A 25,695-nucleotide genomic window follows, 5' to 3' on the forward strand; every position below is an offset into this window, starting at 1 on the left:
AAAACTGTGAAGTATCTGTAGGCTAATGCTAACATGGTAGCTCTTCCCTACCGTTAAAAAGAGAAGTTCTGTATGGTATTGTGCAAAAGAATAGGGTAGAAAACTGGGCTGTGGAACAGACGAAAAAGTGGCAGAGATCCTCAGGTCCTGGCAGAAATAATCTTAAAACTCTTGCTGTCAAAACATTTGCTAACACAAGTGGGAGGCATCCTCCTGCACTCAGACACATAGTTAAATACTTGCAGATGTCTTCATTAAAAATTGCCAGTCTCTCTCTCTCAATAAAGTCCTTTGTTGTTGGTTGTGGGTTGGGGTTTTTTTTGGTTGTTTTTTTTTTTTTGCGGATTTGTTTGTTTGTTTGTTTTTACTTTTTGCTAGTCAGAATGTAACCTCTCAGTCTTTGTAACTGAATTTATGAGAAATGGAGTGGAACGCAAGACTGGTATTACAGATCTGGGATACCAACAGATGTAGGATCATTTGGCAGTGCTTATATTCAGAGAAACAGTGATATTAATATAGACTCAATATATTGCACATACAATTTCTTTCATTTCTGGTAATACAAAAGGCATTCCAGAGCATGTTTCCGTCAAATGAAGGAGTCTCATATAGTTATGGTGAACGATTCTACCAGTTAATATATTTAATATAATCATAGGAATGTTCAGATAAGGTTCAAAATAGGAAACTGGAAAGTAGATAGACTTAGTAGGATACTGCTTCCTAACTGAAAAGTATGACAAACTTCTTTTGACTGTAATTCTGTGTATGCAATATACCCATATATTTCATGCATATTAGTCTAACAGTAAATATAAGATGTTGGAAAGGGCATAGAAATTTGAAATACAAATGAAAAAAATAAATAGAAAAGGTAGAAATGGAAAGATGGAGAGATTTAAAACAAATACGAAAATTGGCAGGGGCTTAAGATGTTTTATATATAAGGGATGTAAAACTGAAAACACAAGAGGCTAACAAGTCCAAAGCGAATAGAGAAAACACTTTGAAAAATACATAGACAAAATCCTGAAATCAGCGGAGGGAATGTGAACACGTGAGACTAATAACACAGATTATGTGTTAACCTAACTCTACCAGCTTTGGTTACATAAAAAAGTTCAACTGACTTTAGGGGAAACAACTGCATAAATAAAACAAACATGAATTACCACTATATAATTTCCTTTTATTACAGATATGATACAAAGTGAGCTCTCAGGAACAATCTTCCAGAGAAAAGTGAATTCTGAGAACAGTGGACACACGCATTTAAAAAAAAAGTTTTGTGTGTGTACATATAAATACAGATGTACATTATAACCAAGACAGACCCCAACTCTTAAAATATAGTTAAATATTGTGAAATCAAGAGATTACAGGGTACCTGATATGAGTGGAATAAAGAATTTTGACTAGAGGTTCATGAGTAGAACTGCTGTAAAGGAAGGATTTGGGATTGGTGATGAGAACTACAGGCCATTCTTCAAAGTTAAGATCTGCAAAGCTAAGGAGGTCATGATCAAACGCAAGGATCCGGTACCTATAACGAAAGGAAAAAATTTTGTTGATACAAACTACTGCATGCACAGCTGATTCCCATTCTTCCCAACTTCCTAAATAGAACTTGTTTGATTTATTTTCCATTTATTCTCTTCTGTGCTTGATCCTATACTAATAAAATCTGCTGTATTAACTGTACAGCTGGTTACCTCTGATCAGGTTCATTTTATTATAAATCACTGAAGCACCACTCAGAATTCCAAATGTCAAGATCTATTGAATTTTGCACATGAATCAGATAGATGAACATTATGTTAAAGAATTCAAATATAATGTACATTACTACAGTGTCTGGGTAGGTACTCTAGTTATGGACAAAGACCCCAGTATGGGGTCTCTTCCTGTAAGCATACAAGAATCTTGTTTAGGATTACTGCAGAATAAAAGCTAATATACTACTATACATTCCACGTAGCATCGGACACTTTTTGATATGCTGCTAAGGTAACGTTTCTCAGGTAGACTACTTTTGTCTCTAAAATTCTAACAGCTGGTGCAGAGCACAGGTATTTTGAAGTAGCGATGCTCAATTTTATTACAATTTATTGTCTACTTTGAATACTAAACACATACCAAATGGACATTTAGATGTCCTCTTTTTTAATTTCTAAATATCAAGAATGAATCAAAAAATTACTTAATTTATTAGCACACTGTTGGTATAGGGAAAAAAATCCCACAGAGACATTTTTCAAAAGCATTAATAGTAAAGTAATAACCAGTCAGGCAGATCTAACGCTTCTTTCAAATTCTCAAAACAGCATAAAAGGGAATCACAGTATAACCAGGTAGGCTCCATATAATAATTTGCTCACATAGGGTTTACTTACCTCCTATTATCCATCCAGTCTCCCAATTCGAGTTCCAGAGTGCCTCCACGGTGCTGACTGTGCAAGGCTGGCATCAGCCCACCCATTGTATGGAGATGTCCACACAAATAGGCTGTGGCAGAACTAATAAAAGAACATAAGAATTGTGATTATTGGGGTGGGAAGGAAATACCACTGCAGAAAACCTGAGAAGTGACAGATAAATATGTGAAGAGAGGCAAGAAATGTACTTCAGACTGAAAACACACAGCAAAAAAAGAAAAATCTTACCTCATTAATGTTCGTATTCCTGGGGTTGGGGAGATGATTGTTGAGGTGGGAAAATGGCCAAACCAGATAGTATGATTGCTGTGCAGACTTTCTGTTGCCATCAAAGATAGCTCTTTCATTTGATTCTGAAATGGGCAGGTGTTTGAAAGACAAACAAACAACCAAACCAACCTGTTTAACATTCAGGCTATTTGGAAAGAGTAGCAAAAGGAAAGCAGAAAGAAACTAATGAAGAATGCAATTCATCCTTTTTTTTTTTTAAAAAAAAAAAAAAAACAGAGAATACTCTCAGTTGCTTCAGGGACCTGTGCATGAACAAACCGTACTACTAGACGTATCCCTAAAATCCGATGTTGGAAAAAAAAGTGAAAAAAAGACGCTCAACACCTTCCTTGCAAGCGAACACAGGAAGAGTGCAATATAAAGAAAGATTTTGGTAAACAGTATTTCTATCCTTTCTACTGCTTATTTATATAGTCAAAGACGACATGCTTGAGTTGATGTTACAAACATCTTTACCTTACAATTATCATGCCTACTACCTCTTGAGTTTCTAGATGGCCTTTTATAGGCAGGACAAATCACAGAAACTGTGCACCATATGCTTCAGTCATTTAGCTGGATGAACTATGATGCTGAATCTTGAAAATATACTCCGCCATTGCTGTTAAACTTAAGCAAAAGTAACACTTTACACAGCAGGTAAAATTTCTCTCCTTTACTTGTTTGACTTCCAATATTAAATCAACCACTTACTGTCCAGAGAGACTCCCAATACCAGTAAGATCTCAAAGTCTAACAGAGGAGGCAGGAAAACTAAAACCAGAAAAGGACACAAATCCACTCTTTCACCATTTTGCAGATCATCTTTTAGGGTCACCCAGAGAACCACTAACATATTCTTTTCCCTCCTACCTGAAAAGAAACGCTGAAGGGCATGAATAAAGGAAACAGAAGTAAAGGTATATTAAAAAAGAATGGATTCAGTATACCATTCTGGGTTAATGTAACAGGCTTATTAAGTGAAATTATATTTCCTTTGCCTTTATGAATTTGGGCTTTAAGAATATTTTTACCTAAGCTATGCAATCAAATCACTGATACAAATCTAATTTACTTTTCAAATTCCTAGCAGAGGTTTAATTCTTAAAAGTTACAGGTATCTACCTGTACTTTCAGTTTTGTGCAAAAATCTGCAAATGATGCTCTCTGGACTCCTGCTGCTGGGTAATTAGCAAGCAAATGCTTGACTTACTGCAGCCATGGACAGGAGCTCTAGACTCAACTGCATTTCTTAGCTCCTTGAGAGTTTGTCTGCAAATCTACTGCACCCACTATGGATTACAGTAAACAATGAGAACAGTACTTGGCACTCCTACTTACCTTTCATTTAAGTATCACCAAGCACTTTACAAACAATTAAAAGTTGAGCCTCCTTTAGACAAGATTAGAGGGAGAACATTTTACTTTTCATTGAGGCTGTTATCACAGGCAAAATATGACATCTGTTTACCAGAGCACAGCAACTCTCTCCCAACACTTCATAAGAGTATTTCAAGAACAATAGCATATCAACAAACTACAGAGAAAAATCAAAGGGAAGCAAAATGTTATCTAAGCTGATATATGATTTAAACATTGGGATTAATGTTATTCTTTCAAAACAATACCATGTAATTTTTATGGTCTCAGAAGATCAGACCTCACTTTCATAAATGACACATTTCTTTATAGCATCTTCATATTATCCCATTGATAAGTGCAACTCTCATCTGTAATATTAATGAAAAAAAAGCATCTAACAAAGCAAAAAGGAGTAAAATTAGGAAGTTTGGGTTTTGTTTTTAGTTTTTTTTAAACTTTACAGCATATAAGGAAATTATCACTCAAGTCTGACTACTTGAACTACTGACAGTGTCCTTAAAATGTGACATTTTTGTACTGGATTATTTCTTAAGAGAGAAAACACAGATACTCTATATGTTAAGTGACACATTCATTTTTCTAAATAAATGTCCCACATGCACAATAACTTAAAAACTTAAAGACTCTTTTAGATGAACATAAATCTTTCAGACAATTCTTTATAAAAACAAACAAACAAAACCCCCAAACAAACCGCTACACAAGTAAAACAGCCAGCAAAATAGAATGCCAAGACTTATAAAATACCATGTTTAAAATCCCGAAGAAATTATAGGGTCTCTTAGGTCCTGGGCTCAGTGTGGCATCCACGCAGATGAATGAATAGTTCCCAAAAGAGGTGGTGTGGATGTAATGGAAAGAGCCATCTTTACGCCAGGCAGAGTACTTCCTGCCAAAATAAAATGGCAATACTGCTGTTAGGAAAGCTTGCAGCAATGACAAAAATGACCTGCATAGTATAAATGCAAGTTTTCTTGCATTAGATCTAGTCCCATCCTGTTACTGTAGTTACTTTACTGCAGTAAAGTCTCTTCTTAAAGATCAATGGCATTGAAAAGTCTGTACTTCAAAGAAGATGCATTACATGGGTAATGCATGTAAGGTTAGCACATAAGCTAACAGTCAGCAGGTTAGCACACAAATGTTTTAAAAAAAATGTTAGTATAAATACACTTTCCCTGAGCAACATGGTACTTTTTTATGGATAAAGGATAGGCCAGCAGAATAAACGATGCAAAACAAATAGGCAAGATGACAGGACAGCAGGATCTTACACCACTCTTAATTAAAAGAGATCTGTAAAGGAAAAAAAAGTATCGACTTGTGTTTATTGTTGGTATCTGAAAGAATTTTTCAAAAAGAATTTTTCCTTGCTTACCTAGAAATCTCAGGGACATCAAGTCCCACCTCTACTATTTTGTTAGAGGTCTCTTAAGATACTATGATGTAGAATGATCAGCTGTTGGCTAATGGAATATGATTTTGAACGAAAGAAATATTGAACCTTTCCATTATTTTCCAAAAGATCCAAAATACAGACACTACATTACACCAAATCTTATAAGTAGCAAAGAAGACAGCACTTCCTCTTGCTTATTATTCTTTGTTGTTTCTTGACATAGCAAATCTTACCAGTTCTCCTGTCACCTGTGGAATGTCATCGGAATTCTTCATTCAAAAAGTAAAAGGGCTTTTACTCGAAGAGTAAAAAGAGCAAAAAGGGTTGCTACTTTTTTGCATGTTACCTGATGTTAATAGAACTCTTGAATCTTAATCTTAAAATACTCTAAGAGAGAACTGTAAACAGGGAAGGACTTAAAAGACATGTCAACTAATCCCACCTTTTTTTTCCCCATCGTTTTACGCTAATATTGGCTACGATAAATACATATAATAACGAATATATACATTGCTTTCTCTCCTTCCATTGACAACAGATATTTTTAGTTTTTCTAACTTCTAAAATTGAAGTGGTTTTGATACTTTATGCTAGATGGGAATTGCACATATCCTCCATCTCCACTGGCAAAGACAGATAACATTCCAACTAATGGTACTACTCAATTGCTCAGTTAAGAACTAAATTCTGTAACTAAAAATGACTGTGAGTAAATCTGAGATTAACTAAAACTTACTGGGTTTAATTGGGGGGGGATTTTTTTGTTTTCTTTTGGGGTTTTGGTTTGTTTTTTGTGAGAGAGAGTGTGTGTGTGTGTTTGGGTTTTTTGATTTTGTTTGGGTTTTTTTAAACTCCCTGCATGATATGTGGAAGCTAAAACATCCCTGAGTTCAGATGATGAGTATAGTGTGAACACAGCCATCCAGAAAGCAGTTCATATCACTATTCCTCCACCAATCAGAATAAACAATAAAATTGCCAGAAAGGTTGACCTGAACAGAATAAAAGCCAATATATTAAAAACAAGTTTCAGATATAAATCAATACTTCCAATGCCATAAAGACCCTTTCACAATCTTTATTTTTTTGAAGTTAATGTTACCTTTATGAACATCAATAAGAAAACTGGAAGATCAGTATCATAATTCTAAGATTTCTGCCTTTAGTCCCACTTAGAGTATGTGTAACAGTTGAATCATCCTCTGCTCATGCTGTGGACATAAAATAGGAACCCATGTTTTTGTGTAAAAATATTATTGTATTTCAATACAACTGCTGCCTTCTTTAATTTTAATACATAATGAACACCAGAATGTGGTGTTGAATAACGGTTTTCCCTAGCCTCTATTGTTATATCTGCAAGCTACAGTGCTCTAAGGTGTACAGCAAAGAATGAATTATTTGTTCAGGATCACATAAAGGCAAGCAGACAGTGCCTTACTGTCACTCAGACAACTAAAAAAAAAAAGACATTGTCATTTTGACTGTTTAACTTTGCAGGGGTCAGGGAGAAGAAAAGGCTTCCACATGACTCCATTTCACTCTGCCATCTCCGTTCTCTCTTCCTAGAGTGTGGCACATTCACTAAAAGTTTTCTTAATCTTTGTATTTTATTAGTGCATCAGATTAATAAAATTGTCGCTGTAAATATAGTTCTGCCTTTAGGGATGCTTAATAGCTTTTGAGGACTCTTAGTGCCTTTCTTCAGTCTTAGATAGAAAGTATGATAAATGTCATTAAAGTTTCTTTATTTTGCTATGATGACAGACTATAATTATGAGAACACATTTGTTTAGCAAGAAACTGTTAATTAATAAGCAAAGACTTTTTCACTTGATTCAGAATTTCACTCAGAAATTCTTACGTTGGCTAAATTGCTTTGAAATTTCACCCTAATCCTTTCCAATCCCTTTTGCTATCAGTGCGTCTTCAATGTGGACTAGAGGCAGGTGATCCATACAAAATTTCCAAACAGCAAGCTTGTCCAGGCCAAACAACAATTCAGGGATGATCCAGCAAATTCACTGGTGCTACATCTTCCCATGTGTGTCACTAGGACTTCTGATAGCAGCCTTAAACTAGAGTGGAAGACTGATACTAGATTGTCATGTAGCCACAATTATGGCAAAAGATATAGGGATGTGCACTGCACTAGCACATCCAAAAGCCTTGTTAGCACCATACATTCATCCCTTCGTGGTAAATCCACATGCGAATTCCATGTTCTCCTGCAAATGCAGTTGCTGTAGGATCCTATCCCACAGAATTTATGGGAAAACGTATCTGCTTCTGCTGGGCCACAGGGAACTGAAGCAAACTGAACTATCAGACGTTTAATCTGTGTTCTTATTGCAAAGTGGATGGCTTAAGAGCCTGAATTAAAGTAGAATTTAGATTTCCAAGTCCTCTTCCAGTTTCAAAGAGTCAGAGCTGAAAGCACCACCAAAATTATAAGACAAGATTTTGTATTCAGATGTGAAGGGCAGGAGAAACTGAGAAGTTAAACATGAGTTACAACTGAGGCTACCTTTACAATGTACAAGCAAAAGAGCCAGCTGAAGAGGGGAAAGTTTCCTCACCTATCTTCACATTTAAATTTCAAGTGTGTTCCTCAAGAACATTTGTCCACCCATCATCATCATCTGCCTTCTTGCCTCTCTAGTTTCAGTTTTCTAAAATGACTCGGATGTGAAGAAATGGCTGAGATAAAATTTAGACCCATATGACATGAAAAGCCCTTTTGGACATGCAGAAAGAACATAAAGTGAAGTTTTCTCTTGCTTTCTTTTTCTTTTTTCATCTATTTTAAGGAGGAAAAGCATTCTTTGGGAATACTGGTTTTACAGAAATATATCACATAACTGTTCTGAGAAAACTGAACACATAATGCACAGAACATTTCCTAGACACAGGCAGATTTACAATATATTCAATTACAAAACACAGAGGGATAAGAGATAAGAAGTCTGCGCAAAGAATTCTCTATTTTCTCAATCTATTCTGCTCTACTAACTGGTAATGGAAAAGACAGCAGGAATAGCAAATATGATCCTGGACTATAGGAAAGTCAGTGAAGAAGCATATATGTGATAACTGAAAACAGAATATTGTTTAGTGAGTTTGACCTTGAATATAATGGCATCTGTATGGTAAAAAAAAGTACCTGTAATAATTCTGAACGCTATCCAGGTGTGGAATGTTGAAGGAATCTGTAAGGGAGAGAAAAAGGAAATGAAGAAACTTTCAGATCAAATTGATCACGGACCTCTGTATTTTATTTCCTAATGTTGAGACAAAGCAGTCTCAGCAGGCACTGAAGAGCTTTTTTTTTTTTTAAAATGCATAATTGACAAGCAGACTGTCTAACTGTGCAGAGAAGAGATTATATACTTGATGCAGTTGACCTAAAAGTGGGAATAGTTTTCTCATTTAGGTTTCAATACAAAGATAAAGTTGTTGTGGGAATGTAAATTGTCATTTAGTGGCTAAAAATTAACAATGTGTCTCCACTTTGGCCATAAAGCTTTTCAGAAGCTTTTTGGATCCGGTGCATTCTCTATAAGTAAGACTTAACTCATCCAAGGAAAATAAAGTAGCAATAGCATTAGAGAATAGCATGTGTAAAACAGACAGCAACTTGGGGAGGCTTGCACTGCAACTGGGGTCCACCTCTCCATTAAGGCTGGTAACAGAAGCCTGATAGGGAAATGGGAGTAAAATGTCATATACGGGCTGTATATGACAAAGCATGCACTTTTTTTTCCCCAGTGCTAGGCTTTCTAGTTTTGCCCTCCTGTAACAGCTGGCTTACATAGCCTACAAGGTTGTTAGCTTGTGTTTGAATGCTTAGAATGTAGCGACAACTATGATGTGTAAAAACTTCCATGAGTTCCTTCTATTCAAAAGAAACCAAATTTCCTTTAATTGCTGAACGTGTGATACTTTTTAACTTAAACCTGTGGTGGGAGGTCTATGAAAAGTAAATTGAAACCATTTCTTCAGCAGGGTAAGGTTACAGTTCGCCCTTCCACTAAAAGATGGGGTATATAAACTAATGACCTGGAAACTAACATCTGAAGCTATGTTCTACCACTTGTCAGGCAAGAGCAATAAATGAAGACTCTTATTCCCTGGTACTAAAACTCCAGTAAGTGCCTGTAAACAAAGTGTGTCCTCAGTAGAGCAGACACGTGGATGGCAAGCCCTTCTACTGACTCATAACCACCACTAACTTGCTAGTAAGTGCTAACACTTTACCTCTGTATTCTAACTTGCCTAAATCAGCTCTGCAATCACAAGAAAGAAAGAGGTTTCATTTCCTTCTTACCATGATTCCCTTTGATGTCTATCCACCTCGTTTTTTCCATGACCCTTGATCTCTTCAGGATTGACTGGTAAGTTTTCCATTCTACTTCTACCTGTTCAGATCCCAGTTTATCTCTTGTCTTAGCATCTGTCAGGTCACCTGAAAGTGTACAAAGGTGAGATATAACTAGAGGCCTACACAGCTTACACAAATATTGTAACTAGGCAAGCATGCAATCCAAGCCTCCTCGTTGAGTGGCTGCAGACTCCTGTGTGTAATCTGGATGTTCCTGTCATCTGGTCCAAGAGGTTACTATGAGGGTAAATGCCTTCTAATACAGATGCAGCAGCCTGTTCAAACATCTATCGACTACGTCACTGCAGCACTTTTATTACTTCCATGCGAAAGTAAAGAAAATAGTTACACGTTCATTATACCTGATTATTCTCTTCTGCTTCTAGCAGTCTATCTTCAGCTGCAATTCCATTTCCATTGCTTAAGATACCTTAAGGCTTTAAAGTTCTTTTTTGAGATCCTTTGACTTTTGCTTATTTGCTCTTCCTTTGACAGCACATTCAACACAAAATCCACACTTTTGAATTGCTTACCTGTTGCTAGAACAAGTGCTGGCTGAATTATATCAATTGTTTCAGAACAGAATTTTTCGAAGTCAGGAGCTCGTTTGGGATCTCGAAATCTACTGATATGAATATCTGACACCTGCAAAAGAGAAAAATGAAACACTGTCCTAAGCAGAGGGTTATTGCCATCCAGGTTGTTCTGCGAAGCCAAGTACATAAGAATGCAACATAAGAGCAGTCACAGTGATTCGTGTCACCTATACTGATAAGGGATACAGGGAGAAACAGAAGTGGATGACTAGGGGAGAACAAAAGCAGAGCAAGCATACGATATTGCATCTCTGACCCCTAAAATCACATTTACATCAAGAAAATTTCCTTAAATCTAAGGGCATACAATAATATGGGGAAATACTTAGCTATCTACAGTAAGTTTTGATGGCTTTAAGTGGCCTGTTGACTTTCAAATTCTGTGAGCTTCTGGTGCAACACAGTGATCTTGCTGCAAGAGAGAACACTAAGTAGTTCTGCAAAGCAAGAATAGGTTAAACTTACCTAGGACTCGAAGCATACTGACAACTAATTTTGTACCTGGTGTGACATTTCCAGTAGCTGGGCGGAAGGATTTCTAACATTCTACCCATGCATTTCAATGGAGCTAAGGAGTGTGTTTAGATCCATTCCATGTGCCTTCATGAATGCAAAGATTGCCCAAGAAATGATGATACCACTTGTATATAGCTGTGAAAGATGCTGTTCATTTCTGAACCAAACAGTCAAAGCCCTCACATCAGAAGAGCCATATGGGGCAGGATGGGGAGAATAAGCAAAGTAAGATTTTTTTTTTTTTTTAAAATATTGTGGCTTTTCAGGTCTGTCCAAAATAAATCTTGGGTGAATGTTCTCAATTTCACTTTCCATTCCACTTCAGTCAATCAATTAATAAACTATCCTCCAATTTAGACAAATGGTATTTGATACTCAAAAAACAGCGAGCACATGCTCATGGCCATCTGACGATATTACTAACTGAAAAAGAAAAACATTAACTTTTACATTCAATTTAATAAACCTGGCTCTTGTAAAGCTTTTTCCTTTTTGAAAAATCCAGATAAAATACCTTGGAGACAAAATGCCCTAGCTTCTACTTATTCAGTCATTTGAATATGTAGAAAACATTGCCTGCATACAGTTTTTTAATTCTGCTTAGGAAAATTCCCCATTTGCTTATATGGAACTTTTGCCTAGATCAGAATTGGATGCTAAAAAAGGTAAACACTTTTAGACATAACTTTAACTTCATTTTTATTGATACATTCAAGCTAGTGTGAATCAAAGAACACAGTAAAATTACCTTGATGTACCAAACCTAATTTAATCATTGAGAGGGATACAACATCTTATTTTGCTTCTCCTCAGCCTGTGGATTTGCAATTCATCTACCTCAGCAATCAAAGGGAGAAAATAAAAACTTCTATTGTTGCTGTCTCCAGATTCTTGAGCAAAAAGTCTTACAAGAAACCTTACTCCTGTTCTACCAATAACTACTGAGAATGTAAATTCCCAGCCTTTTAGCAGACAGTGGTTGGGAAGCCTGATTTTCTACAAAGATCTTCCCACTTTTTTCCCCTACTATGACACGAGTTTAAGATTTACAAAAGGCTTTTCTTATGAGTTCTAAGAATTACAGTGTCCCGGGACTTCTGAGACCTGGGACTAAGTTTCTGTCATCACTAAAAGCCATGAAATATGAAGATCTTGGGAGTGGAGCTTTTCCCATTTTTTTTTAAATTAACTTCAAAATATGTCCCAATAAAAGGGAAGTCAGTGGGCAAGGGGAAAAGCTTGCAATGCCCTTATTTAATTTCCCAAAATGTAGGTAAAAGTCCACTTGCTGCATTTCTTCTCTCTTTCCCCTCCCTCTGACTGATGTGGAAACTTGGCCTCTCTCATTGCATCATAGGCAGTAACTTTCATCAAAATGGGTTGGAAGAGATTTAGGGGTGAGGAGAAATCACCATCCACATTCCTTATCTAGAGAAGATGTGGCTCAGGAAAGACAGGCATTAACAAGGGTGAATTACAAGGCCTACAGCAACAGTAGAATGCATCCAGCTGACAGAAACAGGAGAAAAATCAACTGTAAGTTTGTCAAATATTGAACTAAAGTGCCTATTAGGCACTGGATAAGAAAGGAAGTTCTGCTATAAGAAAGGTGAAAGAGCCATTAATACAAATTTATAGTACAAAGAGGGCAATTTAGTTTGGTTTAAGAAGAGACAGTCCTGTGGATGGCAGGAAAAACAAGGCAGGAACTGCTGAGGGCAGAACCGATCTTCTTGAGCTCTATCCTGTGACCTAGGCTAGACCTATGGAGTCACCAGGGAGCCTGAAGCCTGTTTCCCACAACATCATCAGGCACAACGCTGGATTTAGTGCTTGATTAATTTCCAAGTTAGGTCACTGATAAAGCAGCTGTTAAAGGGCACGTCTGAAAGAGAACATAACCACTTGAAAGTAAAGCCAAGTCTCAAATTAGCTGTGCAGTGACCTATCCTCGGGAGAACTGCACTTGAAGTAACACAACCAGAGAGGAAATGGCAAGAGAAGTACGGAGCTGTGCATGCTGCTTGTCAGCATAGCTCTGCAGATGCTATATGCTGCTGTAGTTGACTCTCTTCAAGATAGCAACTCAAGATAGGGGCTTTATCTACATTAATTCAAACATATCTCTCATCCTGAAATCTGTTCTGCAGTAAAGATAAGCCTTAAGTCACTTAAGGAAAAATTACTGGAAAAACTGACTTTGAAAATACATAGCAATTGGGGAGAACAAAAGGCCTAGTAATACACCAGCTTATGCACTAAGAGCACTGCCTGCAGTTAATACATTTAGGCAGCGTCCTTGAGTTTGAGAATAAAAGCAAAATAGTAAAAACAGCCTATTTGTTAGAAGGAACTGGACAGCAACCCCTGTGACACCTCAGCCATCAATTACCTGCAAATATGTAAACAGCTTGCGGTTAGTTATACACTAAGTGCTTCAGGAATGCTCTGGGGGGAAGAGTCAGAAAAGAGGCCACAGAAGCACCCCGACGTGACAGTTTACTTCCAAGACTATGCCAGGCTAATTTCGATTTTATATTCAACCTGGAAACAAAGCTGTGTACATTTAACCTAATATACATCACTATACTAGCCCAGTACCTTCTATTGCTAAAAATGCATGTAACTATTTTCTCAGCCACACAATTTTTCTGAATTTTGGAAGGGGAAAGGGACAGGCAGAGCCTGCATTTCTTACTGGGATATTAGATAATACCATATCGGGTACTGATGCAATAAAAAGGCTAGTGTAATAATTAGGTGAGTTTTAATTACCCGCTTCTGCCACGCACATCTTATCTTTCGGGTAGTCTAGCAAACTGGCCAAACACCTGTAACTTGGGCTTGACTGCGAGCCTCCGAGACAGCAAGGGGGGACGTTTGCCGGGAGAAGGTGCCACAGCTCCTCAGCGACTGCGGGAGCACCGCAGCTGGGAGCCCCTCGCTCGTCCCCCGCGCCCCGCCGGCGGCAGCGCCGTGCCCCGCCTCTCCCCCCAGCTCGGTGGGCTCGCACTGCGACCGCCGCCGCTGCGGAGCCCCGAAAAGCCGGGGGGTGGCCGTACCTCAGCGCGGCGCCAACCGCCGCCTCTCGCGCCGGGCCGTTGCCCGGCCACGCCCCCCTCCCCCGTCCCCACTCACCTGCACTACCCACAGCAGGTTGGCGGCCTCCGCCCCGGGGGCAGGCTGAGGGGCCCGCCGGCGGCGGCGCTGACCCACCGGCGGCGGCGCCCCCGAAGGCGCGTACCAATCCAGCAGCAGCGCCACGGCGGCCGCTGTCAGCAGCCCCACAGCCAGCTTCAGCATCCTGCGCCGCGCTGCCACCATGCGCCCGCCCCGGGCGGCCCCTCCTGCCCGCCGCCGGGCAGCGCCGCGGGCTTCAGCACTTCCGCGTCGCGGCCCACCTCCTCGACTTGTCGGGCCGCCCCTGCCCGCTCGTCTATGGTTGGCTCGGAGGACCGATGCACGCTCGGGGAGGGAGTGGGCGCTCCCCTTCTTTTGGCGGTTTTATTTGGCGGGGCTGTGGGATCCGCCTGAAGCTCCCCGGCCGGGCAGCTGTCGGCGGCTCTAGGCCGCCCCCGTGCCCTGGGCTCTGAGCGTGCCCGCCGCCCCCCGAGCTGCAGGGGTGCCTGGAAACGCCTGGGCTAAAACGAAAACCGGCCGAAACCTCATCGGAAATGTGCGGTCTGCCTTCCTCCTGCAGCCGTTTTCGTGATTTGGGGGGAAGTATGTACCGTAAGGAGGCCTCGGGCCGCTTCTTCGGTCAAGAACGGTCGGGACAAAAAAAGAGACATACGAAGAGATCGGTGTCTCATCCTGCTGTCTTCCAAGTACAGCATATAAACGTTCACTTTTTTTTTTTCTGTCAGTATTTATAATGCTACCTGCTCATAAATCTAGGCAATTGACTTTTTTTTGCTCCTGGCATACTTAAAAAGTCTTTTTATGGTCTTTTGAACATTTTTTTTTCATATACACCATTTTAAACGTTACTATAGCAAGTGTACCGTTTCGTAATTGCTAAACTATTCTTTGCTATCAACTCTCTATTTTCCTAACTGCTGCCCACATTTACTGTTGAGTTCTTCTTGCCATCTTAAGCATAAGTTTAGCTGAAAAAGCTTCTGTCACTTTACATCACTGTTTTCTTTGGTATTTAATGTAGTATTCTCAACTAATTCAATATTGCTTAATTTTCATCATCTTTTCTCATACAATTTGTCATAGGACAAAGTTTTCATTTTTAGCATTGATCAAGAAAAACACTTTTCAGACCAGTTACACTTTGTTAATATATTACACCCTTTTTCAGATGTTCTTGATAGTTTAGCTGCTCTTTTGTGGGACTTACTTAATGTATGTTTGCTTTGTTTTTTTCAGCTGCCTTCCACCTTGCTTGTCTGCTTCCTACTTCTCCCCAAAGAACACCCCAAACAACTGCTTTTAAATCAACAGTTAGCAACCAGTAATCCCGGTAATCTTGGGGAGTGATCTTGAAAACTAGGGTTTGCTCAATTTCTTCCTGGAGCTCTACCATTTTATTTTAGCTCTATCAGGACTGCCAAGCTTCAGCATTTTGTCTCTATTAAAATTTATCTGAATTCCTGTTTCGTTCTTCTTATTTCCTCTAGTACTTTAGTGTCCATGGAGATCTTGGTGCCATTTCTGCCTGGGTAGCGGTGCCAACTTGTTTTTTCAGAGGTTCGCTGCCACTTATTTTGCTGTCTCCCAGCATATGTGGGTTCCCAATCTTTATTTTTTTGTATTATTTTGTTTAACAAGTCTATACTGTTGTTCAACTAAAGCAGCGGGTTTACATTAGCATAACTTCTATAAGTCCCGCAGTAAAGCGAAACCATACTGATAGTTTGGTTAAAAGATATGGCCACGCAAGACGCTTCTCTCGCAGCAGAGGGGACTGCAGGCAGCCCTCCCGCTGCTTGAGCGCGTTTGTTGCTGTCTTGGAATCACAGCCTTGCTTCTCTTGCTTGACTACATTAGAAGCTGGATTATACAACTGCTACTGTTGATGCTAAAACATGAGGAGGACTCCAGTAATCGCAGTCCAAACTTGGCTGTTGTGCAAACAACACTGCTGGTCAGTCGTGCTATCGAAAAGGATTGAGTACAGATCTGCAACACGTACAGACAAAACTAGATGAAGCTTTGAATTGATTGTTAGGTGGCTCAGTAGCAAAATTCACTTTGTCTTTTTTTACGTCTTGTGCCTAAACCTGTCTCAGTGACAATATCCACATGGTAATTTTAAGTGATAGATTTCAGTAAGGTAAATAAGTTTGCAGTGAATTCTTAAAATGAGGATCAGTGGTAGCTACTACAGAATAATTACAGTCAGATGTTCTGAAGAGGTAAGAGAACTTCGAGAGTACTTGTGGCCAGGTACAGTGAGAAAAATCTATTGAATATAGCTGAAAAGGTCCCCTGCAAGCTTTATCCTATCCATACTGATAACTGAGGAACATGGAAAACTTGCTTGGAGGCTTGAAGCAGTGCAACTACAATGGAAGCAGGCAGTCTTCTTCAAAACAGAGAGAGTAGAAATTGCGCAACTGGACTGGTTTGCAATAACCTGGAAAACTTCCAGCAGCACTTAGGCCACGTCTGTCACCTGTCAGCCAAGTTCCTAAATGCCCTCATCTTCTGCCAGAGTAGCCAACGCAGAGTGCCCAGAACAGATGTAACATGCTGTAGCAAGGAGGGGTAGAGGAAAAATCTTGACCTTCGAGACAGGCATATGCCTAAACCTACTGCTGCCTGCTACACTTGTACGAAGTTCATAAAATTTTGCCTTCCTTCATCCCAGATGGGAGACACATGCCATGTCTGCTGAAATAGCATGAATCTGCATCAGTATATATGAAAATTACTTAAGCTATTATCTTGCTATTAATGCAGGGCCCTAAGCGAACACCCACACTGTGCAGCGTAAGTGCCTGCGGAGGAACTTCATCCATTTAACTCTGCAGGCAGGATCAACACAAGTTTCGCTTGTCGACCGTCCTGACAGATCCTGGGGAAGCGCTTTGCTTCGGCCTCCCGTGGGAAGCAGGAGGCGCTGCCGGACGGCTCCGGGCCTCCCCAGCCCCTCACAGCGCTCCTGAGCAGGCCTGGCCGGGCCAAGGCGACCGCGCTCGCTTCGCCGCGCCGCGCCTCCTGGCCTTCAACTGCCGGACGTCTCAGCCCTCAGCCGCCTCTGCCCTGCTGCCCCCAGGACAGGCCGCACAGGCGGCGGCACCGCCGACCTCCCCCGCGGCGCCCCTCAGGCCGGAACGACCCGGCGCCAGGGAGCATGCGCGCAGGGCGGGCGGCGCCTGCGCGGTGCAGCCCGGGCCGCCGCGGGGGGCGGGCTGAGAACGCGACGCGGCGCAGCGGCCGGGTGACGGCGGCGGCTCCTTCCGGGCGGTGACGGCGTCGCCGGCCGCGTCCCTCGCTCTCAAAATGGCGGACGGAGCCGACGGAGGGCCCGGAGCGGCGGGAGCAGCGGGCGGCTGCGTCCCCGTGCAGCCCCAGGAGCGAGCCATGGTGAGCCGGCAGCCTGGCGCGGCGGCGCGGTTCCCCCTGCCCCCGCTCGGGGGCAGCCTGTGCCCTGCCCGCGCTGCGACCCCGCCGCTCGGTCGAGCTTTTCCGGCCGCGGGGCGCCCCGCTGGCGGCCGCGGACGGAGCCGGCGCCCCCCGCCCGAGGGGCGGCGCCGCGGGGGCTGCGTCCTCCGTGGCGGGGCTGCCTTGCGGCGCTGTGAAGGGGCGGGACGCGCCATTGTGCGCCCGCTGTCGCCGGCGGGCGGCGGCGGCACCTGCCGAGGCGCGACGGCTGCGGACTGTGGGGCTGGAGCACGGGGCGCGCGGGGAGGAGAGCGGGCGGCCCGCCACCTCACTCCGCCGCCGGCGGGGCCGGGCCCGCACCCAGCCGCTGCCCGGCACAGCCCCGGCGGCCTGGGCTGGCTGCCGCCGCCTCTGCCCCGGAGATCCAGCCCTGCCCTGGGCCCAGCGAGCCTCTGCCAGGCGGCCCAGAGGGAAGCGGTTTGTCGCCAGCTCCCCGCAGCATCTCCCACCCCCTGCCCCCTGTCTTCATTTGACCTCTACGTAATTAAACGAGATCAAACTTTAGAAAGCTTCAAAGACTATCCTGCGTTCTTAAAACGCTGTAGCATATACATGCATCTCTTATCCTTTTTCTGACTTTACCTTTCTTAATTAAACGTGTCTTTACTGTGGAACAAAAAAGGCCGGGTAACAGATTATTGTTCTGTAGAGTGTGAATGAAGCAACAAACAGTGAAGTTTAGAAAGGATGTAGATGCAGACAGTTGTTTATTTGCTGAACAGAATTATCCTCTCTCTTTTCTGTGAATTACTTTAATCACTTATGGATTTAATATTTCCTTACTGAACACAGCTTGTTGTTGAATCTGTCTAGGGGTGGTAGTAGGTAAGGAGCTTCTGTGTGCTTTCCTTCACAACCTTGTGACGTGATTACTATGTTGCAAACACTTTTGCTAGAGGAGTTTGAAACCCAAAGGCTGTCAATTTGAGAAAGGGAGTCTGAATGTGTATCAGAAACCTTATATTTTATGTTACATGTTCCTGTAACAACCTGAATACATAGTATGGTTTTGAAAGTCTTGACTGTGGATGTTTAAAAGTTGGGCACTGGCAAGCCTGTAGAATAGCTACTTTTTACATGATGCTACACACCATTAATAAAATTAGGAAGACAAAAACGGGGAGATGTTTACTCATGGAATTTCACTTGCAGATGGCAGTGCTAAGCCAACAACCATTATTTGTTTTACCTTTCCTCTCAGAATTGTGAAGGTGTCTGCAAATCATAAGGATGCAGGCTGTGACTACAGAGCCATTTCTAAAGTGAAATATGTTTCTGAGGCCATAAGAGGGCTATGTGTGGATTTTTTTCTATATTAGAAACAGCTTGATTTTAAACTAATAAAAATGTAATTTGATTGCATTATAGTGTCAAAAAACGCAACCTGAGTCAGGCAACTTCTTAAGCTTGAGAACCAGGTTTAGAGTCAGAGAGGTACTGAGGGCAATAGCTGCAATCAGCAGCAAAGCAGTGCAATCAACCTTTCATTATTCAGGGACATAAGAGACTGAGTTAGCCCAGGCAAAACTGATGATAGCGGTATTGTGAAAAACACGGGGAAAGATGTTGAAGAGATCTTCAGCTGCTCAAAGTCGATGCTGGTCCACTAAGTTGTCTTAATTTTTATGTGGTTTCAGCCAATTGAGAGTCTCTGTGCCAGAATTACCATTATTCCAAGAGAGGTGGGTGGCCACCTAGGCTGTGTTGTCTGCTATATATCCAAGCAAACTGCAGGAATTTTGACAGGGAGTATGAGGTGAGGGTATTATATTAAGGGAGAAGGGGAGCTAGGGATATGGACTTAGGTTGGGTCTGACAGCGTTCGTGAAGTTAGATTGCAACCCTGGCTATGCTGATGCCAGAGACAGCTGTAATCTGGAAGCAGTACACCCAATTTACTGCTCTACTAAAGATGGTACTAGTTAGGTGGAACTAACGTATCCTGACTGACTTGTGTTTTCACTGTGCGCAGCTGGTCTAGCTGAAAGGACGTTCAGAATCAGGAAGTTGAGGGAGTGTGGAGCAGAAACAACTGGCTGAATGGAGCGAACTTCAGCCTTACTGAAGTTTTCAAATCTGTCTCAGTGTCAGCCCAGTCAGACTGACTCTTGCTCTCTTTTTTTCATCTTTGGCTTTGTGTGCCGTTGATTGCAGTGCAGCACCACATCTGGCTGCATGATTAGTAAACCTTCCCAGAGCGCTGGGTGCATGATGCAGGATTACCTGAATGATTCTGCAGGAGCCAGCCTGATTCTGAAATGGATGGTGATGACTCAGGTAATAAACTCTTCTGTACCCAGCCCAACCCGGTGGTTTCTTCTGTGCACTTAACTCCAACTCTTCGGGTTGGATGACTGTAGTTGGAAATACTTGAGTTGGTGTTTCACTGCATTAGTTGAAACCAGGTCCCGTCTCTGCCCACTACTTCTCTATAGTGGCTCTATTGCTTCCTAAGCTGAGCTGCCCTGAAAGAGAGAGTAAACCCTGTCTACCGAACTTAAGTTTACTTTCTTTTCTTTCCCAACAGCATCTGCAGTTTGCTTGGCTGACTGATGGACTGGACTTGGCTTGTCTAGTAGTTGGCTAGCAGGCATGCCCGGTGGCCTAAAAAAAGCCTGCTCTGCAGGCTGGATCCAGCCCTTTGGTTGTTTGTCCATCTGTATTCTAAACAAATTCCAGTTTGACTCCTGCCTGCTTTGGTGGCTGCTGTGTGGAATATACGAGCAGGGCTTAGATATTAAAATATTTCAAAGATTTTAATTTATACTGAATTGTCAAGTTTTGACATATGTGAACCTTCTCAGTAATGTTTGTGAAGAAAAGGGATTTTTTTCAGAAGTCCCATCTTTTGTCATCAGTCAGTACTCTGGTACAAAAGTGGGGTAGTGGTGTACAAGAAGAGAAAAGCTTTATTATTAGCATATTTCCTTTAAAGGCAGGAAAATAACTTGTTTTTTAACAAAGCATTTGGGAGATGTTGAGTGAGTGCTAAATACAGGTAGATTCACCTGAATTTTATTTTACATTTTTTCACTGCGGAATTAGACTACATATACAATGGATCTTAAACTTCATGATAATTGGAAAATTGGATGGTTGTAAGACAAGTTTGAGTACACAGGAATGAATACAAAAACCTAGTGTGGGATTTTTTGTTTTGGTTTGGTTTTTTTCCTTCCCCAAACATAACTATACCAAATTAATGAATTACTTCTTTATAAATATCCACTGTAGTTGCAATTTTTGAAGTGCAGTTTGGTGCTAAGAAATTTGATAGATATTCTGTTCCTTCGAGGGTAGGAGACCATGGCATGGATGTTAAGGACCAAACAAGGAAAGAATCAAAGTCTTTCCTGTGTTTCTCTAGAAACAAAATTAAAAGGATCTGTCGAATGAATAGTCAGAACTTAAAGAAAAAGTTCGATTTTAAAGTCTCAGTCTACTACAAATAACTCTGCAAAGGTGATTATTTTGCTATTTTTCTAGGGAGAATAACTTTTTCCCCAAAAAATATGTATTTTGCACATTGTTTTGCATTAATATGTGATGCTGAATTCCTGCTTCCCCTAGTGTTGACGTGTTAGTTGTACATTGCTATCTACCTGATGCAGGTTTGACCAAAAAGTTTGGAACATGAAAAGTGTTTAGATTGCATGCCTCAAAGACTTGGTAATTATTTCTGGAATTTCTGGCTATTTTGTTTTGCCTGATGAACCTTCTTAGTAGTATCCTGCTAATTTTGTAGCATATTTAGACTAGAGTGTCCAGTTGGTAGGCAGTACGATAGAGAAATCTACAGCATGGCAGAGAGAGAACTAGAGGCCATGATTTCACTTCAAATGTCTCCTTGGGCACCTATTTGCGTTCAAGTGCTTAACCCCTTGAACTGAAGCTGCACTCTTGTGATTTTGGAGATGAGTGTGATTTAAAACTGACACCTGACCTGCAGTTTCAAAGAGGTTGAACAGCCTGGGTCTGTGCATCATTTACTCTGAAGATGACATTACTTTTAGCTGTCCAGCAGCCAAAACAGTAACCGGTGGTGCTTAGTGGTTACTTTTGCTTCTCTGATTGTCACTGGTTTGCCCTGGTTCAGCTAAACTGGTAGACATTGGAGACTACTGGAATCAAGGTAGATTCTACTGTAGACAAAGCTTTAGTAGTCTGCGCTGTTGTTATGAGTCTCATTCCCAGTGGGTAAACACCTGCATCATTAAAGCATCTTTTAACATTAATTGGCACCCTGCTTTGGCTTAGGGGCCAAAGTTTAAATGAATGTAGAGATCAAACAGTTCTTTTATGTCTTCAGGTCAGAGTTGGTGTTTTGTTAGGACAATGTTAGACAGTCTTGAATGTTACCCATGTTGTGCCAATAGAGAATAACTTTTGAAACCAAACTTGCTTCTTTCAGTGTAATTACTGATATCCAGAGCAGACCAAAGTTTGGTACATGGCTGGTTTCCAGCTATGTTACATAAAGGAGCCATGTGACTGATGTGTCAGAAAACAGGTATTTCGTAACTGAGTTCTAAATGGACATTTTTTTAAGCTTAGATTCTCTACTAAAACCTTGGCTATACTTTGTCGAAGAATGTGAAACACATAATGAACAGCTATGTAGTGCTTATGTGACAAAAAAACTAGAGTAAGCTTCCATTTTAACTCCCTGAATTGTGCCCTTCCTGAGGTAGTAGAATTTATGATCCTAAAAAATTAAGTTGGATTTAAGGCAGGGAAGAACAAATATGCTAATTAATTTCTAGTGCTTATTTTTGAAGCCTCTTCTTTGGGGAATATACGTCTTTGAGGTTGAAATAGATTGCCTTCTCTCTCTGTTATTTTTACTAAAAATAATGCCTAGGTGTTCTGTACTGCAGTTGGATCTTATTTTCAGTGCATTAGAAAACTGGTAATTTTAAGCCAAAATAAACAGAAGGAAAAATTGAACTAAAAATTTAAAAGCAGAACCTTAAATGAATCTTTTGAAGTTTGCTTTCTAAAGAGATTTTAAGTATTCTGCATACTTATCAAAGAACTTCTGCGTGTTATCCTTTTAAAATGTCTTTTATGGTTGCTCAGTTGGATAGACAATATCAGAACAAAAGTTTTCTGGGATCTGTTGTCCTGCTAATCTCTGTTTCACTAGTAACAACTGTTCTGTGCATTAAAGTAAAGCAGCCTTTTGCATTTGGTATTTATGTTGAATGGCACCTGCTTGAAATCAGTATGTCCCCAGTATTTTATATATTTACTTTTCAAATCCTACTTCTGCCAGCTGTTTTGACAGGCAGCTGGTATTGCCTTCTCATGCTTGACAGATTTATGTCATGAACGAACTAAGCTTTTTTACTACTCCTTTAAACTGCAATATTGGACCAGGTACAGGTTTTAGTTTGTGCTACTGGCAGTGTCTGTTCCTTCATAATTTGTTGTTTAATGTTTATAAATATTAATGTTCCTTCTTTTCATGGATTACATTAATGTATGTAACTAAAAATATAGTCTTGAAATTTACGTAGTCACTTTTGCACTAAAAGATCAGTGTGTCAATCAGTGCAGTTAAAGTAGAGCTGCTTTTTATAGTATTGCCTAATGCAAACTGCTAGTTTGAAGAGACTTTAAAATTCAAGCAGAACTGTGCTTAGAATGTAAACCAAAAACTGTCATGGAAGTATGGCTACTGAATTAATTTACGTAATAAACCGGTTGCAATGATAAAGAAATTCTGTCATAGTGGTGAGAAATCTTATTTGATGCTTGATCTATAAGTGAAAAGTGAATTGAGAGAGTTTGTTGTTAACAAACTCTTTTTTCTTATATGCTTACTTAGCTCTCATTCCTACTATTATTTGCAGTATTCACAAATGAATGCCTTTGCGAATGACAAGATTGGATGTGGATATATTGGATATATCAACGACAGATATTTTGCTCTTTTTATAGCAGTATTTGTAGGCAAATATAATTCTTCATCCTCTGACCTTTTCTGACGTGATGCTTATTTAAAGGGTTTGGAAAAAGCCTACAAGCTGTCCTTTTAGATGTAGGAGAAACCTGTGTGTTTGGCTGGAATTACTTCTGGGAAGATCTCTGTATGTTTACACATGGGAAGAAATATATAGTAGTCTGATCCCACAGAGGAGGACATGTTTCCATGCGAGATAAGAGATTATCTCCTAATGATTCTTTCTCAAGTGGTATTGTGATACACCTTTTCTGCAGTCATATTCTTCTGAAGAGCCATTAAAGATTACAGATTACTGCTTTTGTTATACAGAACAAATCAAATGTCTTGGACAAAATGGTTGCTGTCTCTGCTCTTTTGACAAAACTGCTTACGCTTGAGAAAATAGCTTTGCAATTCCTCCTGGTTCCCTTCGTCTCCCTTTTTCACGCAGTTTGAGAATTATTGTCATCTTAAAAAGGGAGAATGTGACAGGAACGCGTGATTAAAGGAGAAAAAGAGATGGGGCTGGAGAAAGACAGAGTTATAAAGCATAAAAGAAGAGATAGGAGACAATGCGTGTCTTTGACGCGTGCTCTTCACTAGTGTCAGGTTCCTTTGCCTGCTGTTTTCAATACCTGGGAATGCCCACCGACATGGTGTGGATGTTGCTCCCTCCACAGCGAAGGTGGTGGTGTGCTGCTGCCATGGTTACTCCCTTAGCTCATTCTGGTCATTGTTTCTGGCGGCTTTATTTCTGGGCCAGGCATTTGTCTGTGTGGTCCATGTGATGGCATGGCTGTTTCTTCAGCTAATTTGTAATAAAAATGAGAAAATGACCAAAAAACCCATCAAAAGAACTTTACTAAGGTTGCTAATACAGATATTTAAAAGCTGAGAAATTTCAGAATTCAAATTTGAGGTGAAGCCTTAATTTACTCCAAATGTATGGGGAGGTGATTTTTTTCTAAATTCAGTAATTTTCAGTTTGCAACCCAAAAATATTTTCCAGTGGAATAGTGTCAATTGGAGTGGAGTGTATTCAGGCCTGCTTCCTCTGGGCTTTCCTCTGTTACTTACAGTCCGTGGGCCCTGGCGAGTAGGCTGTGAGTGCCGGGGGGCTGTGGAGAGCCGACTGATAGTAGTGTTTTAGCTACTTGATAATGTTTTTATTTTAATTGCGTTATCTCATGACCTCTGCCTGTTTCAGTACACTATTTCAAATTTATTCTTGAGTGGAATCAAATTTGGAAAATGACTTTTCTGTAGGGCTTGCTTGTGGCAGAAACTGGAAGATTAATAGAGACTGAGAAAGAAATAAGATTTCTCCTGGTGAAGGCATTTGAATCACGGAACGATTGAGTCTGGAAGGGACCTCTGGGGGTCATCCTGTCCAAACTCCCTGCTCAAGCAGGGTCACCTAGCACAGGTTGCCCAGGACCATGTCCAGTCGGCTTTTGAATATGTCCAAGGATGGCAACTCCACAACCTCTCAGGGCAGCCTGTGCCAGTGCTGGGCAGAAAGCCGCAGTGCAAGCCCCATCCCTGCTTGCAGCGGTCTTGCACAGAACTTTGGCTTTTCTAGATTCCCAGCTCATCCTGTGCATAGAATGGTTAGAACTGAATTGATGATGATACAGTATTTTATTTTCTCTTCACCGGTCAGTATATGGTCAATAAAGAAAAACTAACAATTTATTCATTTATATTGTTTTTATACCTGTAGCAACTGGGCGCTTGACAGGTATGTGCTCAGGTAAAGAAGTGAGTGAGCAGAAGGCAGGTGGGACTACTCAAAGTGTTAATCAAAGTATTCAAACCTGAATTTCAATATGTATGCACAAGGGGACCAAGCTAATATTGGACAGTCAGTCTTAACTTAGGGCTGTGCTTTATTTGGCAGCTTCTGTATTTTTGATAGTTTTGTGTGTTATTTTATACAGTTGAATATAGTATACTAAACAGATTTTGACACAAGGAATAAATTACTTCTCCTAGGAGAGACAGAGGGTATGGGATAGGTCTGAAGTTTAGCCTGGTGCAGCTTTTGGAAATAAGAAAAAGAATATTCTTGTTTCTCTTGTGAATATAATGGATATTTCCTAGGTTATGTATAGTTTGAGGGTACAATTTAGTGTGTTTACCAGAAG

The 25,695-nt window shown here is 40.8% G+C and overlaps 2 protein-coding genes across 14 annotated transcripts in view; one reads left to right on the forward strand and one right to left on the reverse strand.

Annotated features, from left to right (window-relative positions):
- Positions 1–14,957, reverse strand: part of TMEM62 (transmembrane protein 62) — a 26,543-nt gene extending 11,586 nt beyond the window's left edge. Inside the window, exons 1-8 of the mRNA XM_075152040.1 lie at positions 14,122–14,957; positions 10,405–10,516; positions 9,818–9,955; positions 8,654–8,699; positions 4,839–4,980; positions 2,667–2,791; positions 2,397–2,519; positions 1,391–1,546 (exon numbers count right to left, since the gene is read on the reverse strand). Coding sequence (XP_075008141.1) covers positions 1,391–1,546; positions 2,397–2,519; positions 2,667–2,791; positions 4,839–4,980; positions 8,654–8,699; positions 9,818–9,955; positions 10,405–10,516; positions 14,122–14,307 — 1,028 coding nt within the window. The 5' untranslated portion in view covers positions 14,308–14,957. The remainder of the gene's footprint in view (positions 1–1,390; positions 1,547–2,396; positions 2,520–2,666; positions 2,792–4,838; positions 4,981–8,653; positions 8,700–9,817; positions 9,956–10,404; positions 10,517–14,121) is intronic.
- A 2,401-nt stretch (positions 14,958–17,358) lies between these two features.
- The window catches only part of UBR1 (ubiquitin protein ligase E3 component n-recognin 1), a 79,101-nt gene continuing 70,764 nt past the window's right edge, over positions 17,359–25,695 (forward strand). For 7 of the 13 annotated variants that reach the window (XR_012673933.1, XM_075152027.1, XM_075152026.1 and 4 more), the window contains exons 1-2: positions 17,360–17,523; positions 19,756–19,878. Coding sequence is in view for 12 of the 13 variants with exons in the window: in XM_075152027.1 (XP_075008128.1) it covers positions 17,440–17,523; positions 19,756–19,878 (207 nt within the window). In the remaining variant the exon portion in view is untranslated. Of the gene's footprint in view, positions 17,524–19,755; positions 19,879–25,695 lie in introns of all 13 variants that reach the window. The other 6 variants (XM_075152025.1, XM_075152029.1, XM_075152037.1 and 3 more) reach the window with 3 other exon arrangements.

This window comes from Calonectris borealis, chromosome 5 (assembly GCF_964195595.1).
Source record: "Calonectris borealis chromosome 5, bCalBor7.hap1.2, whole genome shotgun sequence".
Taxonomy (NCBI): domain Eukaryota; kingdom Metazoa; phylum Chordata; class Aves; order Procellariiformes; family Procellariidae; genus Calonectris; species Calonectris borealis.